Raw genomic sequence first — 16,182 nt, 5'->3', positions numbered from 1 at the left:
AGTCTAGCGCATAGATGAGAACGACAGAAGCCATTTAGATCGTATATTTCCGAGCAGATCAATATTTTTTTTGCCGACTTTTTCTCTTTTTCTTTGTCTCCACTTACACTTGAATTTTGTTGCCGTTGTCATTTTTCTGCTCTCACTCTCACTCTTTCTCAGCCCTCGAACTATCTATCGCATCTCGCTTTACAATATCATATCTCTTTTCCATATATACTTGTACAGTTGTTCTTTTTATTAAAATTTCGTCTCTGTACATCTGCAGCAAAGCCGGTGCTGTGTTCACAAGGCTATCCTGGACTTGTTTCGCATCCAATTCGCTTTGCAAGCGCTGTTAAAGGTGCTATTGAAGGCGCTGTAGCCAAGGCTATGAGCCATGAGGGAAATCTAAGGCGCAACAGTCGGATCCCAACCTAAGGATATGCAAAGAAAAATGTGAGCAGACAAGCACTGCCATGGACATGTTTCCTTCTTAAAACAGATTAAAAACCTACCAGAAACATAGCCCTCGTTGAAAGAATCCATCACATTCATATCTCCATCTGCCAGATCGAAATCGAACACATCCGCATTTTGCTCGATTCTGTCCTTGTGAGCACTCTTGGGTAGGACAATGTATCCCTTTTGAAGACTCCAGCGGACCAGTACTTGTGCTGGTGACTTTGAGTACTTTGCTGCAATCTTACCCAGCATTGGATCCTCCAGTTTGTGTCCACGACTGAGAGGACTGTAGGCCTCAACCGCGATTATGCTGAGACTCACAAAACGAGACAATTTCCTCGCGGTGAGCCACGGATGCACCTACTCGAACCGTGGATAAGGGAAAAGCATATAATCAGATTCCGTTTGTTTTGATGCGACGAAAATGTGGGAAAGGACACTCGTGCTGTCATTTCCCCAACATGTCTGGTTCCTTTGAGAACTTACCTCGATCTGATTGACAACTGGTCGAATCGTCGGATTAGACCCCAACAGTTCCTTCAGATGATGCACTCCATAGTTCGAGACGCCTGGAGAAAGAGAAATAGGGGTTAGACAGAATGCTCGCATGAAGTCATAGGGGGAAAATAGACAACATTACTCTCAGTAACAATTGATCCACCATCGCTATGTTTTTTGCATACCTATGCTTTTAACCTTGCCCAGGGCAACCAGCTTCTGCAGCGCCTTCCAAGAATCATTGCGACGCTCCGGTCCAGGGTTAGGCGAGTGGATAAGATACAGATCTACATTCAAAAACAGCGTGTTCGACAATTTCAATGTCAGTGTGCCCAGCAATTATTGCATGAGAAATAAAATACAAATACGCCTTTGCCCTTATCTTACCGATATAGTCCAAGCCGAGTTTCTCCAGAGAGAGTTCGCACGCCGAAATAGCGGATTCGAAGCCCTGGTCATGGTCATACAGCTTGGTTGTAACGAAGATCTGGTCTCTAGGGATACCACTATTATGGGGGGAGAGGGGGTTTGGCACCGGTTGTCAAAGGATGTTACAAAAGAGCTTGTTTCCAACACTACCCAATGGAGTAAACCAACATAGGAAACAGCAAAAGCAGGTTTACCTCTTTCGGATAGCGTTGCCAACGCTGACTTCATTGCGGTACATGGATGCCGTGTCGATATGACGATATCCTGCCTAGTAATAGATGGACATCATGCGAAGATGTCCGTCAAGGGAAGAGGGAGAGAAGGAATGATAGCCTGTAAGTCCGTCGTATCTTCTTTTCAGCAAATTGCGGTATGGTGGATAAAATGTAAAGTGGGGTATGAAACGGAGTGTGCAGTGGAGATAGATGATAAAACGATGCATGCCTGCAGTGCCCAGAGGACGGCGTCCTCGGTTGCTTTGCCCGGCTCTATGAGGTAGACCCCGAGACCGAGAAGAGGGATTTGACGCGCATTACTCAACGCGTAGAATGATTGTAGTCCATCGAGGTTGACGCGCGTCATTTGGTTTTTGTCTTTTGCTGAGTGGAATGAGAATGAATCGAGTGTGCAAGGGCAGAATGAGGAGTTGGAATGTCGAAAAGAGAGAGTAAATCAAATGTTGCAAGAAGTAAGGTTCAACGATAGATAACATTCGCATTGACCCATCTGCGTGCGTCTTTGTGCAGACCGGATAACAGATATTGCAGGCAAAGGCTCACCAACAGGCCCATTCTAAAACGTTGTAAATGTTTTCCGTTCAAAAAGCAACAATAGTTTCATCGTTTATTATAAAGGCTAAATAAGCACTGCTGCTCCTCGTTTGGATTGAGCGTGAAGCTTGAACGGTTTACCTGGGATACGTTAAACGCTGGAACGTAGTCGGTCCGTGTTCCAATGAGAATGAGAACGTAGGGTTCTATAAGATAGGCGTCTGGGTGTCGAGGACAGAGACGCGTTTTCGGGCGTAGAAGACGCGTGCCTTGTCATCGCCTTGACCATTTACTTGCCGCTTCGCACGCTGCTAATGATGTAAGATCTAAACATGCCATGTATCGCAATGCATTGGGGTATATCCTCTCGAACATGACACGAACTTTCCTGTAGAACAGTTATGAAAGCAAATGTTAGCTAGCGAAGTAAGAAACTAAAAAGTGATGCATTGTTAGAGTGCCACGCCGCTTCCATATACTTGTCGTCAATCCCACTGTCCGTTTGCTCAGTCGGATACCAATTTCTCCAGTGCGATTATTTAGCAAAAACGGCATATGTGATAAATGTACAGTTCCCTTATATCTGTTTGCAATATCCGACTCCGCAGTTGGCGCTGCCTTAGCACTTGCATGTACATCTTCTGGTAGCCTTGAAGTGGACAGGCTGCGCACTTATAAGCAACTTTCCGTTGCAAAACAGTAGGCAATTGCCAATAAAGTTATTCATAAAAAAAGCTATCCATCGATCCGTCGCAATGTACTATAACAGGAAGACTGGGCGGTGCGCGTTCCTTTGCCATCCATCTGTGCCGATTAAACGGGTCAGATGTCATGAATACTAGGACTAAGAGTATATACTATAATGAGTAACACTCCGGACTGCCCGTAGTAGACAGCAGCAACGACAACAGCATCCTCGTTTAATCATGGTAGCCGGGTATGATTGGAAGTCGGTCATTACTTTAGCTGGCGAAGGACTCATTTTAATGGTCTCCGGATCGGCATTATTTTGATTCATAGTATAGGCTACACATGGGATTGATTTTCTAGTTTCTGTTTAGCATGTAGTTGGCATGGCCTAGAAACTAGGCGTTCATTTTATTTTTGTCCACTCGATGCAGCTCAGTGTGCGATGAATGATATTGCTCATCATCGTACGCGCATGTTTGTAGAGTGTATGGACGAATGGGGTCCGTAAGGTCGATGCACAAAAGCCCCCCGTTAAGACTGACCGAGGCAAGATCTATGGCGTCTTTCGTGGACTCTTATGACATGGACATTCCGTTGTACAACATCTTCCTCATAGGAGCCGCAAGACCTGACCTATAACTTGAACGTTTGATTGTACAGTATCTGTCTACCAGAAATCACCCAAATCAAGTAAAAAAGTGACTGGTTAGAATTCAGAATGGGTTGGGTGTTCATGCACGTTATTTTTTGTATGTTGAACTTACAAATTTTGAAAGAGGGTTCCGGCCCCCTATGATTATGTTGATGGCATGAACTTGGCAGGCCGGCACTGGTTCTGGATTTGTGACAGACACACGGTGGCAATGTTCTCAGAGCCGACAATATCGCGATCAAAGTACATTTGACAGCTTCGGCAGTACTTTGACCGCCTCTTGTCGGACTCTAAGAACGCCATACACTTGTCACGAGGGCACCGAGCACTGGTGTAGTACTCGTGCACCCCGACCACAGTGTGTCCCATAGCCTTTGCCTATCAGCAGCATCAAGGAACAAATAAACAGATGAGAAAAAGTTGCAGTGCGGATGAGAGATGGTATGCCACCCTTTTCTTTTTTTTTTCCTTCTTCTTACCTTGCCGACAAATTTCTTCTCGAGTGCACTATGCTTGCTTGGCAGGCCAGTTTGCGAATCAAAAGAGCCCAATCCTATTGCAAACACCACTTTTACACCATCCTGCGAGCTCAGCGGCTGACCAACAAAGTCCTTGCTGACGGCGAGGTCAAGCAAGGCCGCAACTACGTAGTCATACGTTGCCTGTTGAGCCTTTTGAAGATCCCAGCGCTTCCTTAGCATCCACTGACTGTTGTAAAAGTTAAAAAGGCGGACTCTCGTGGCGGTCGCGGCGGTGCCGTCCGTGTCAGGCGCCTCCAGATACGCCAGATATTCCTCGATCTTCTCCACGGTAAATGAGGGCAGTCTTGCCTCAAGAACATCAATGCGTGTCGCGGCCTTCTGCTTTTCTGGGAGACGCTTGAAGAGCATGTAAGGCCTGTAGAGGAATGCCCTGCAGATTCGTAAAGACTCTCTTTTCGTAGGTAAGGCGGGGTCGATTCTTGTCGCTGTCATTGTGTAAACCTCACCCGGGTCAATGCCGATGACCACAGTATCGCCTGGTGGACAAGTGCCAGGAGAGTTGAAGCGCACCTCCACGTTTTCTAGGATCTTTGAACTTCGCTTCTAGTTGATGGTGTTGCGTGTGACATCGATCGTATTTGCGCCTGACGTTGGACCAGATGGAGCTTCTGAGCTGGATGAGGACGAAGCAGTCGCAGTAGGTTCTGTGGATGGCAGTTGGTGTATCGACAGCCTCCGCCGCTTTGAACTTTCTGGTGTCGAAGACGGGAGCGTGATGCGTTTCTTCTTGGCGGGTTCCGCCGTAGCTGCGACCGGATCTGTACCAGATTCGTCCCCTCCACTTTCAAGAAACGCGTCGTCGAGGTCATAGTCACCGTCAACATCGTGGAACAGGGTCACATCCTCGTCGCCGTCGCCATCGTTGTCGTCGTCGTCGTGTTCTTCTTCATCGTCGTCATCGCCCCTGATGCTTTGGCGGGGTGTTCGGCGTCGCGTTGTCGTTGTGTCATGCGCAAGAAGATGCAACACCAGTCCGTTCGTGCAGATGATGCCCCGAAGCTTGAACCTTGTGTGGTGCTGTCTGTCACTCTGAATCGAAACCTTCCTGTAATACCCGTCAAAGCGCGTCGCCGAGTCCAGTCTGTATAGCAGCTTTTCGATGAGGATCCTTTCTTGCCGACGACCTTGGCTTCCGCAGCGTTGGATGTTGTATCGCTCAGCATTCGGACTATAATTGGCCGTGTCGTATTGCTTGTATAGAATAAATAGACAAGGTCCGCCTCTGACAAGAACACGAAGCCAGCTGCGAACTTTGCCTTGACAAAGTCTGCAAACATGCGCTTCTCGGTATTCTTTTCAAAGAAGTAGTCGATCGGATTGACAGCTTCGGGGCGCTCTTCGTTCTCGGAAAACTATTAAAGAAATTTGAAGAGCTAATGGTCAACACTAGTGCTCCGAAAAGCAAGGAACACAACGGATACATCTTGCACACTCTTTAATATACCTTTGCGCCATAGTAATGGACTCGCACTGCATTGTAGACTGCCGCAACAGCAAGCCTTGAGACCGTCGAAGGGAACATCTATGGCTCTCGTTGGCGAAAGGGGACAAAGCCGGTGAGCGTCGTGTACGCATCAAAGGTACGTCGGGCATGGGTGGCTGTTGGTTGTGGTTGTGGTTGTGGTATGCCTGTACTTGCGGTTGCGGGACGCCAGGGACCAACGGCGTATTTCGAATGCTCATCCTGCGCGCAGGAGCAACCGATACTCGAACAGCCTGAGAACCTCGTCCTTCTTGACCACTGCGCAAGAGTGTGTTGAGTGCAAAGTAGAAGGCCTTGCTATCGAGAATGTCTGCAATATCCTCCTTCCGCTGTGTCACATCTGTCGCTGTGTCCTTGGAACGAACAAGCCGCGCGATATCCAGTGCAATAGCCTCGTACATATGCATCTGGATCGCATTAAGGATCGCAACCATTGAACGTAGCCTGTCTGAAAGGAACCTGCTTTCTGCAACCGAGATCTGATCCATTCGCTTTACGTTGGCCTGGACACTCCCCACAGTGAGTGCCTTGGCTATATGCAGCTTGCGGAGGCGGCGGTCCGCTGCAGTTGCAGAAGTGGGTCGTGGGTTCGATAGGTCGGCAGAGCCCACCCCTTCCATTTTCTCGGCAGTGCCTCCTTCTTCCTCTTTTTCTTGTTCTACTTCTTCAGGACCGCCTTCCGAGTCTTGACGGGGGGCTTTGCTTTTGGCTGTGGGCGATCGTGAGGTACGGCAGTCGAGAAGTCAATCGATTGACGTGGTAGGATCGATTTCTTGCCTGAAAAGATCGGCCGGAACTGGTTCCGCTTTGAGTTCCTCGCAACGTAGAAGGGAACCGCACTAGTAAATATACGCATACATCGCCATGCAAAAGGTGTTAGAGAACTTGATATCTGTACAACGCGTGTGTGAATGAAGTGGTGTCACACTTAAATTACCTTCTACTCGCATGCTGATATGCAGCGACGGCAAATCGCTGCAGCTCGAGGTGCCGGAACTGCGGTGCTGCACTGTTGAAATCAAAGCCGAGCATGTCCTCATCGGCGGCCTCATCTCCTGGCTGCAGTTGGAGCACTTTCTCCTCGAGGTCCAAAAAGATGTCTTCCGACGGCTTGAATCGGCTCTGGTCGATAACTTCGTGGGTTTCGATGGCTGCCATGAATCTGTAAGCATCGAACATATAGCTGATATCGGGCGACTGGGGCAGAGCGCGGATGATCTCCAGGTTGCGAACTATTCCAAGGCCGGGAATGTTCTCGGTATAGTCGTTTGGACACGATGCCCAGCAACGTCACATAGTCTGCGCTGGGAACGTGAAGTGCATTGGTAACACTCTCCTTGGTATACAATGCATAGGCCAGGCCGTGGAAGATCGGCCGCAAAACCTTGGTGACCGACGGATATATCAACAGATCGGAATCTGCTGACGCCACGAAGCTACCGGCTGCCATGGTCAGTGTGCGTGCAATGCAGGTGTCGGCCTCGGTCCTGCAAGTGCAGACAGAAAACCCCTTTTCTCGTAAGGCATCCCGGAGTGTCTGCTTGGCTGCTGCATCAAATCTGTATACATCGCGGAGGCCCTTCTTGATCTTCGTTACCACGCTCTTCGAGGTCCATTGGCCGTTCGACGACTTCGTGCTCATGACTTTCAAGTTCGCCTGCAACTTCTTGAGGTCCGCTGTCAGTCTGTTCTTTCACCTGATGTGCTCGCTCCGCTTCTGTTGGGATGGGGCGCCATCGATGTGAATCGTACATTGCGCAGGGGTAAAGTCCTTCGCCAAACGCGCTGCCATCGTGAGACCGACAGCTCGGACCTTGCTTGGATCGTAATCATCCGTGATCTGGCGAACGAGGGATCCATAAAACGCGCCGAAGAGGTCAACCTCAACAGCTTGGTTCTGGTAATCTTGAGGATCCGCGGCAACTGGATCCAAACCGCGCTTCTTCAGAGTAGTGTAAAGGCCTCTTATGCCCATGCTGCGATCACTATGTTGGGTTGAAAGCTTAGCAGTGTTAGTGAAACCCTCTCGTAAGGACGCTGAAGATATGGAAGGATAGGCTTGGAGGGTACATTACCTTTTCTACAGGCGTATAGTATCTAGCGTGAAGATGTATATGGATAGTGAACTCCGGGCAAAGGGCGATGAGGAGAAAGGATTATGAACGAAGAGAGCTGTGGAGTGTGCGGCAGAATACTTGTAGGCGAGAAGCAATGTCTGCTTTCCCACAATAAAAAAGACTTTCCGCAATAAAAAAGACTTTCCACAATAAAGAAAGGCATTACCACAATAACAAAAGGCTTTGATAAAGAGCCATCACACTGAAAGATGCTAGTCGCTTGACACGAAGCACGATCAGTGATATACGAGTAGCTTTGCCACGGCCTGACACAGATGTCCGCCCACATCGCCATCATCGCTGTTTCCAATGTACGCAGGTAGGCGCAAATCTAGATAGGTCGCTAGGGATGCAATGGAGGATAGGGAAATCAGTCAAGTAGCGCGGTCAACCTTCAAAGGACTAAAGCCTATGAGAACTTTTGCTATTAAATTACGGGGAAGAGCACCGCTCCCAGAATAAAAGAATAAACGGTCTGGTTCCTGAACCAGAGTCTTCTTCACATATATATCTTGTATGCATTCGTCTAGATTGTCCGGATAACACCGCATCATCGACAGGTACTGACTGCCGTCGTCAGCAACCCACGCAACGAGATACAATCAACAGAGAATGCCAAGCCTGATCATTCACCACCTTTGCACTATCAATTGCAACGTTTCCCCGATCTCCGATCGTCTCATTATTGAGCATCCGTCATCGGCTTACCCTCGTGAAACGGTATTATAAAGGTACAATGGAGGTCTAATCAGCGAACATTGCCATATAACGACTCCTGAGGGTGGACTTCATTGTCACGACTTCTCACTTCATCGGACATCATATATGTGAATACCTTGTAACTACCTCAGTCATTCTCAATGGAACATAGTCCTAGCTCGAACCATTTAGCCAAACAACTCCCTATATTTATTTCCTTCTATCTCTGTCTAGTCTATTTTACCTTCGTGTCAATTCATTCCGATCTAAAGGAGGACCCTGCACCGCGAACCAGTAAATGACCGAAGCACGCCCTCGCCGAAGTCCTAATCGCGCGGCGTCTCCTGTTGTAAATAGAACTAATAGTAGAAGTTACAAAGCTCGTTGTTAGACCCCCTATACAGCAGGATGAGTACCAAGCATTCCAAGAAGCCAAAAAGCAGCTAGGACGCGGGCTCAAATTGGAGGGGAACACAAAAAGCAGCACTCGATCACGGCAGGACCTCCCAGCAAGTCCATCGAGAAGGCAGTACGCGAACTTGAGGGTGAGAAGCAAAAAAATCAACCTGTGCTGCTTGACCATAATGGCCTTGGAGGAGCTGATTGTGCTGAAGGCCTTGGGGGCAGAAAAGGGGTATTGCTGGACGAAGGCCTTGGAAGTGAATGTGGACAGTTGCTGTGCAGTCTGGTCGCCGGATTCCATTGTTGCCCTCCTGCGAGCAGGTCGCGCCTTCCCTGGTGCTTGTTCCGCCTTTCTCTTGCTACGCCTATCCAGCAGTTGTTCCCGACACTCCTCTTCGTCACTCATTGCAACACTGGTGCCATCGACGTCGTCTAAGCCGTAGTCTATATCCTCATCTGTCGTATCGTCGTCCGTGTCGTCTTCTTGATCAACGCGTTCAGCAAACGTCGGATCGTCGCGCTCTACATAGATATTGCCAGACGATCCCTCGAGTACATCGCTATACGCATAGGCGTAGTCTGGCGTGTCTACTGAGTCTTCGAAAGCCTGGCACGAAGTGGCAGCAGCTATATACATGAATATACGACCGGTGGATACGAAGAAGGAATAGTAAGTTGGTATTGTCGATCGGTGTGATGAGTTGCGTTTCAGCTGGCTAATGTCAGAGCATACCATCACCTTGACCAGCATGTGCAATGTCGACTCCATTGACAGAGAAAGAGGAGAAAGAGGCACTTGTGGAAGACCCTTCTCCGTTGTCTCTTGGTCTATTGGTGGAAATAGAGTTATGGTCCATGGTGTTGTGCGAATGGATGCATAATATGGTCCTATTTGAGTTGGGGTCAAAGGATATGGCCGACCTCCCTATTTTATCTATTCTAAAATATATCCCTCTTATTCAATTATGGGAAAACATATGGGGAGGTCAGCAAAATTTATGACCTGAATGGTGCAAATACCGTCACAGTACCTATATTTTAAATATGCGGTCACTGTGCAAGTCGTCATATATGTGGGCCAAGATTTCAAAGTGAGGATGAGAGGGCAACCGAGCACCCTTCCCCCGCTCTGAGTAGCCTTCTTTATTTATTCTTTCCTTGCATGCAGAGCATGCTCTTTTATGTTTTGCCACCAAATACAAAAGTCATTTGAGGAAAGAACACGGCGGTATTTGTGACATTGCACAGTGGGCATACTCTTCTCCATTGCAATAAAAGGAATGCAAGAAGAAAGAGAAGGCGCAGCTGTAGCCCTTTACCTTATGTTTGCCAGAGGGATTGCGCGTGCGATCAAAAATGGCTTGTCTTGACGCGCTCGTCTTCCCTTTTCACTTTCCCCTCTTGTCCTTGATCGCGACATGTGGTCCATCCAAAATGAAGACAATATTACCTGAGAGAATCACTCACTACACCTGGTTTATTCTCCAGAAGTCGCCAGGCAAATATTGCGAAGGAAAAAGAAAAAAATTAGCGTTCAAAGGTCAATAAATAAGCAAGCTGGCCGATGAAATGGTTGAATGCATAAAAGTACAGTGGAATGACAAAAATACAGGCGAAAAGAAAGATCCATCGGTAGCAAAGAAGCGCTGACGCGTAGGTATAAAACGGTCGGTGGATGTACAAATATGTACAAGGTGCCTTGATCACTTGAGGTGGTCAAAGGCGGTCGAAGCAGATCCATCGTGTGCATTAGAGCTGCTGCTGGAGCATGGCCTCGAAATCGGCATCGAATTCCACTGCAGAGTTAACGAGGCCTTCTAGACCACTGAAATCAATTTCGAATTGGTCCCCAAAAAGTAGACTCTCGATGTTGACAGCCGAAGTGTCTATGGCAGAGGTGATGGACTTCGACATATCAATGGACGAGGACAAAAGGTTGTCTGGCGGTGTAACTGGTGTGGTCCAAGATGCTGTAGGGAACATGTCGAAAATGAGGTCCGGCACCCCTTCTGCTGGTGAAGAAGGGATCGAAGACATGCTAGTAGGCGAAATTGTCGAGGCCAAAGGTTTCATAATGCCGGTAGACGTCGTTGCAACGACCACAGGGATTGATGATACACCTGGGATAACGGATGATGCTGAAGTCGTTGCATCTGTCGCAAATGATGTTGATACAGTAGGATTTGTTGAAGATGAGATAGAAGTTAACGCAGGCAACGCCTCAATCAATGTTGCCCTGGTCGAAACTCGTGCAGCTAGGTCTGTGATGGCGCCCTTTTCTGGTACAAGCCCGTCAAGTGCCTTCGTCCCTGGTGTGGGACCAACAGCTTTGAGTTTTTTGGAGACACTTTGCTTCATGGACTCTGTCCCCGAGGAAAGAGGTTTCCGTTTCAAAGGGCGCTTGTCGACAAGCGAGGCTTCACATATCTTGTCGTCTTGGAATGGATATACGCACTATTTACCGTGCCACCAAAAGAGAGAGCAGTTAGATAACAGGAGTATCAAGCCAGGCAAAACAACGCTAAGACCATATCAGAGGCGACTTACATCCATGTTGCTGCACATTTCAAACTCGACGTTAAAGGAGAGGATAAATTTGGCCACAGGGCCGGTGCAAAGTGGGCAGATCGACATGATGGAAGGCGATGAAGTGGATTAAGTGAGTGGGTGATGGTGCAAGAAGACCATTTAAAAGATTTGATTGTTTTGAAAGTGGCTTTGCTCAGACCTCAAAAAAAAAAAAAGAAAACAGCTGGCGCAATTGTACACCAAACAACCATCGACATCTTCCTTCCCTACCTTCTCTTTACACACCATGCTCGGATTCTGGGGTAAGCATCTTGCACACGAATGTTATATTCCACAGACACGGTGAAAACCGTTATGGTCTCTCTATAATGTATATATCAACTAACTTGTATCTATTTGTTCACATAGGTTTGACCGTTTTGCCTGAAAAGACCTACACTCAGGTCGTCGAGAACTCTTTCAAGTTGTCGATGGTAAGTTGATAGGCATTCTCTTATAGTTTACATCGAAATCATATTCTATATTGGAATTGGGACCGCAGAACGCCTGAAGCTCACTCAACCGATCGCCAATGTATGATTGTCGATATCTCGCTATAGGCTGCTTTGGACGAAAACACCAAGCCCGGTCGCTCTTCCGTTCGCGTCACCGTCGATAAGAAAACCTTTGTTCTCTGCTCACTGACTGCTGGAAAGACCGAACAGCAGACCTTGGACTTGGTCTTCACTGAGGGCGAGTCCATCACTTTCTCCGTGTCTGGCGAGAAGTAAGTCATATTAGATTGAGGCCCGGATTCGCATTGGCTGTTTGTGAGTATTGCAATTGATCTTAAGTTTAATCGAATCATGTCTATGCCTAGCACTGTTCACCTGTCTGGAAACTACCTCCCTGAAGACGAAGGGATGGACTTTGACAGTGACGAAGAAGGTCTGTACGGCGATGAGGGCGATGACGACATGGATGACGATGAGGACGAGGACGATGATGAAGATGAGGAGGAGGACGACGAGGAAGAGGATGAGGAGCAGGATGACAGCGTTATTGTCACTAAGGGTGCCAAACGTGTCGCCAAGTTCGAGGAGCCCGCTAAGAAGCAGGCTGTCCCTGAGAAGAAACTGAAGGTTTCTGAGGAAAAGGCCGTTCCCGTGAAGGCCGCCAAGGAGCAGCTTGCCAAGAAGGAGTCCAAGGAGCAGGCTGGCAAGAAGGAGGAGTCTAAGAAGGAAGTCCCTAAAAAGGAAGTCCCCAAGAAAGAGGCCCCTAAGAAGGAGACCCCTAAGAAGGAGGAGCCCAAGAAGGACAACAAGAAGGAGGAGCCCAAGAAGGACAACAAGAAGGTTCTCGCCAACGGTATGATCATTGAAGATGTCAAGCTCGGCACTGGACCTGGCGCCAAGTCTGGCAAGAAGATTGGTATGCGCTACATCGGTCAGCTCACTAACGGCAAGGTTTTCGACAAGAACACCAGCGGAAAGCCTTTCAACTTTAACCTGGGCCGCGGCGAGGTCATTAAGGGATGGGATCTCGGTATTCAAGGCATGCAACTGGGCGGAGAGCGTCGCTTGACTATTCCCCCTGCCCTTGCTTATGGTTCCCAGGGTGCCCCCCCAGACATTCCTCGCAATGCTACCTTGGTCTTTGAGGTCAAGCTGGTTACCATGAAGTAAATATTCGCATAGACATTCATATTCATCATTACAATAAATTCGGCATTGATATGTTTAAAACTTTGAGTATTTTTCTTATTTAACTCAATGAATGCGGCACTATCCCGCCAGGCCCCATTGTTCATTTCTTGGAACCAGTGGAGAACGAAACACTGCGGCATTCCAATGTCCTCAGGTTGACCATAGCTATCGTCCCCGTGGATGCAAATGGTGGCAACATAACAACCCGAGTTCGCTGCCCTTCCATGCCTGTTGCGTGTAAATGGATATCATCATTTAATTAAGATACTAGAATGCATGTGAGCAGCAACGACTGATAAGTGGCGAATCAACTTACCAATGACCAGTTCCGTTGCAAATTTGTCCTGGTTCCCGACAAAGTAGACGTGCGGAACCTGTTCCATAATAAACGGATCCTTATCGCCGAACGGATAGCACCCTGCATGTATTTAAATACGAGATATACTGTTAAACCATTGACTTGTACCATGAAAATCCTCAATAGGGGCGTCATGAGTCGTAGCTTACACAGTGTATCCGGTGTTGTCGGCGCGACATGTCCCCAACTCAAGGTTTTTTTGGCCATTTCCAGTCGATCCTCAGACTTGATATACTTGTAAATGTCGTCAATGGTTTGCCCCGAAGTGCCCAGCATAGTGACATTATCAACGCTGCTCCAGTAAGGGTTCGTCACACTCTGGAATGTTGAATATTCGCGTGCGGACTGGAGTAATGCTGGATGAATGGGTTGTTGTGGCATCGAAATACTAGATGGGTCTCTGTCACCGGGCATGATATCAACATGTACGCTGGAACACACATCCTGAAGAAAACGATCCAGGATTGCTGTAGATTCTGCAACAAATGTTGATCTATCGTATCCGTACTTTTTCTATTAGAAACAAACTAATGTTAGTGTATCTATCTTACGGCGGAATTGTTACATATGAACCTCAGCTAGATTGATTTTACAAACCGTTTTTGTGTCATCCTCAACAATTTCCGGGGTGACGATCGAGTTCCCGGCGATAATGACCCGCACAAGGTTGGCGCCTTCTGCTTGCTCCTGTAGTGGTGTTGACGAGAAAATCAGTTCGGGGTGTAAGTTGTAGACATAGTCACACCGCTGCGTGAAGAGATCAAGGTAAGCAGGACATAGATTATTACTTCAAGCCCGCCGATCTCTCCAGTCAAGTACTCTGCAAGAAGATCCATTTCTAGCGGTTTAAAGCTATCACCGCCAATCCGCAGCCCTGATATGAGGGCCACATATTTGTCTGCCTCATCTATTTGAGAAAAGTGAATAAATCGAAAGATTGGGGTTTATTAGTTGTTTGTCGGACCCAATCTTAGTAGAGAAGGATGATCAGTGGCTCGTACCTGTTTCCATTAGGCTGAGTGGCTGCTGTGGAGGTTGTACTGCATAGCACACATCCACCACCTTGAAGTCTCCGTTGATGTCCTCGCTTCCAAGAACGCCCATAACGACACCTAGGAGGTAACATACACGCATTAGAGGCTGATTGCACAACCAGAAGCTTATGATCACTTATAACTATGTACTCCTTACCTGTGACGAAAATGACGCTCGTAATCTTGGCGCCAGTAAGTTTGACACGACCAGATTCATCTTCCAGATATACGGAGTCGTCGTCGTCAGTGTACTTCGGTCTGTCGGGCTGCGCTGTAATCCAGTGCTAGAAATGTCCAAGCGGGCAGTGTCAGTTTCCATTGTCGGGTTATCTAGAAAATTCCGTAGCAGTCTGACCCATAGCACATACATCCTTGGTGATATCATTTAAGATATTGGGCTTCAGCTTCATATCCATGTAGACGGTACCGATCAGGTACGAGATCTCCCCCGGTTGCACGTCCAGCACCTTTTCCACATGCTTCGGCGTCGAATCCAGCGATCCTAACAACACGAAGATGCAGTATTAAAACATCGTTAATAAAGCTAATTCGATATCACTAAGTGGATGTCATATAAGGCCTGTTCTCATACCCCACTTCAGCTTTGCTTGCTTGAGCACCTTGGGTCGCATCAACACAAGGCGCGTAAAATATAGATGTGCATACTGCAGCTTGTACTCGCGCGAGTCCACCAAAAAGTTTCGCTGTAGTGATCCGAGATTGTCGAATGCAGCCTTGCGGCGCTCAATGCTTGCTGACTCTGTCTCCATGATGGACATTGTGAGAGGACGGAGTCAGTGAAGAGGTTGGTGGCGTTTCGCGCAACTCCTGTTATTTTGCTCCCGACTGAAAGGACTGAGGCGGTCACAAGCGCCACCATTTTGTTGAAATATTATATCGATCTACAAGGCACCGCGTGTGAAATACACACTGACAGATAGTGCCGCTGGACCTGAGGAGGCGAAGGAGAGCACATCAGGGCTGTGACCAATGGATGTTACCTTGGTGGAAACATGCACCCAACGCGGATACTGCGGATGGCAAGGTAAATGTTCATATGTCTCTAATTGATGTTTCTCAGCCTTCATTCCGAAACAATCTAAACATCTTAACTTTTCCTTGTGGAGAAAGCTCGATATCATCTGTCTTCACAACTTATCGCTAGTGGATGCAATCGCAAAGGCTGGACCTGCGCTGAAGTCAGGTAGTTTGATGAATTTGCCATCTCACTAGGCATTTACGTAGACGAGCTGTGAGGTGACGATGAGTCCCGTCAATTCCTCAGACAAGGTCTCTATGTAAGCAGACGGCGAAGTAGTAGATGTGCTTCCAGCGTCCTGGCAAATCATAGCCTATGGTCCTTCCATGCCACAGTCTTTGAGAAAGCTTGTCCCACTCAAAAAAAAAAAAAAAAAAAACGCGTTTAAAAATAAAGCCGTCGCGAAATAAAAAAGTTTTGACGCGCGCATATTGTTTGTTTATTTTTGGATGTCCTTGTTCCTCATCCACAAATCCCTGTTCACATCCTTCCTCCTCTTTTCTCATTCCACCACGAAATTAAAAAACAAAAACACAGTAGCATGGCCCGTACAAAGCAAACCGCACGCAAGTCGACTGGAGGCAAGGCCCCTCGCAAGCAGCTCGCCACCAAGGCTGCCCGTAAGTCCGCCCCCGCCACTGGAGGTGTCAAGAAGCCTCACCGCTACCGCCCCGGAACTGTAGCCCTGCGTGAAATCCGTCGTTACCAGAAATCCACTGAGCTTTTGATCCGCAAGCTGCCCTTCCAGCGTCTCGTCCGTGAGATCGCCCAAGACTTTAAGACTGATCTTCGCTTTCAATCTTCGGCTATC

At 47.8% G+C, this 16,182-nt stretch overlaps 4 protein-coding genes across 4 annotated transcripts; all 4 read right to left on the bottom strand.

The window, feature by feature from the left end:
• Nucleotides 1–229: 229 nt before the first annotated feature.
• BC939DRAFT_465583 (2,5-didehydrogluconate reductase) lies at nt 230–2,158 on the bottom strand. Its single transcript, XM_051557524.1, has 7 exons — nt 1,816–2,158; nt 1,566–1,639; nt 1,330–1,448; nt 1,128–1,229; nt 931–1,013; nt 498–804; nt 230–416 (listed from the first exon to the last, which is right to left on the bottom strand). Exons 1-7 carry the CDS (start codon nt 1,951–1,953, stop codon nt 391–393), a joined length of 849 nt encoding a protein of 282 aa, XP_051407669.1. The 5' UTR covers nt 1,954–2,158; the 3' UTR covers nt 230–390.
• A 6,370-nt stretch (nt 2,159–8,528) lies between these two features.
• On the bottom strand, nt 8,529–9,048 carry BC939DRAFT_465571 (uncharacterized protein). The gene has a single exon (XM_051557523.1). It carries the CDS (start codon nt 9,025–9,027, stop codon nt 8,581–8,583), a length of 447 nt encoding a protein of 148 aa, XP_051407668.1. The 5' UTR covers nt 9,028–9,048; the 3' UTR covers nt 8,529–8,580.
• A 1,427-nt stretch (nt 9,049–10,475) lies between these two features.
• On the bottom strand, nt 10,476–11,360 carry BC939DRAFT_507303 (uncharacterized protein; the record flags this gene model as incomplete). The annotated part of the gene is made up of 2 exons (XM_051560872.1): nt 10,476–11,180; nt 11,274–11,360. 2 exons carry the CDS (start codon nt 11,358–11,360, stop codon nt 10,476–10,478), a joined length of 792 nt encoding a protein of 263 aa, XP_051407667.1.
• A 1,680-nt stretch (nt 11,361–13,040) lies between these two features.
• Nucleotides 13,041–15,370, bottom strand: BC939DRAFT_523579 (DNA polymerase alpha/epsilon subunit B-domain-containing protein; the record flags this gene model as incomplete). The annotated part of the gene is made up of 9 exons (XM_051561243.1): nt 14,925–15,370; nt 14,701–14,834; nt 14,490–14,616; nt 14,300–14,410; nt 14,087–14,205; nt 13,896–14,045; nt 13,448–13,811; nt 13,257–13,358; nt 13,041–13,168 (listed from the first exon to the last, which is right to left on the bottom strand). The coding sequence occupies exons 1-9, from the start codon at nt 15,109–15,111 to the stop codon at nt 13,041–13,043; spliced, it is 1,422 nt and encodes a 473-aa protein (XP_051407666.1). The 5' UTR covers nt 15,112–15,370.
• Nucleotides 15,371–16,182: the final 812 nt, after the last annotated feature.

The sequence above is a fragment of the Gamsiella multidivaricata genome, assembly GCF_025024155.1.
Source record: "Gamsiella multidivaricata strain RSA 2152 chromosome Unknown BC939scaffold_90, whole genome shotgun sequence".
NCBI classification, from domain to species: domain Eukaryota; kingdom Fungi; phylum Mortierellomycota; class Mortierellomycetes; order Mortierellales; family Mortierellaceae; genus Gamsiella; species Gamsiella multidivaricata.
This window is presented reverse-complemented; position numbering and strand designations above follow the sequence as displayed.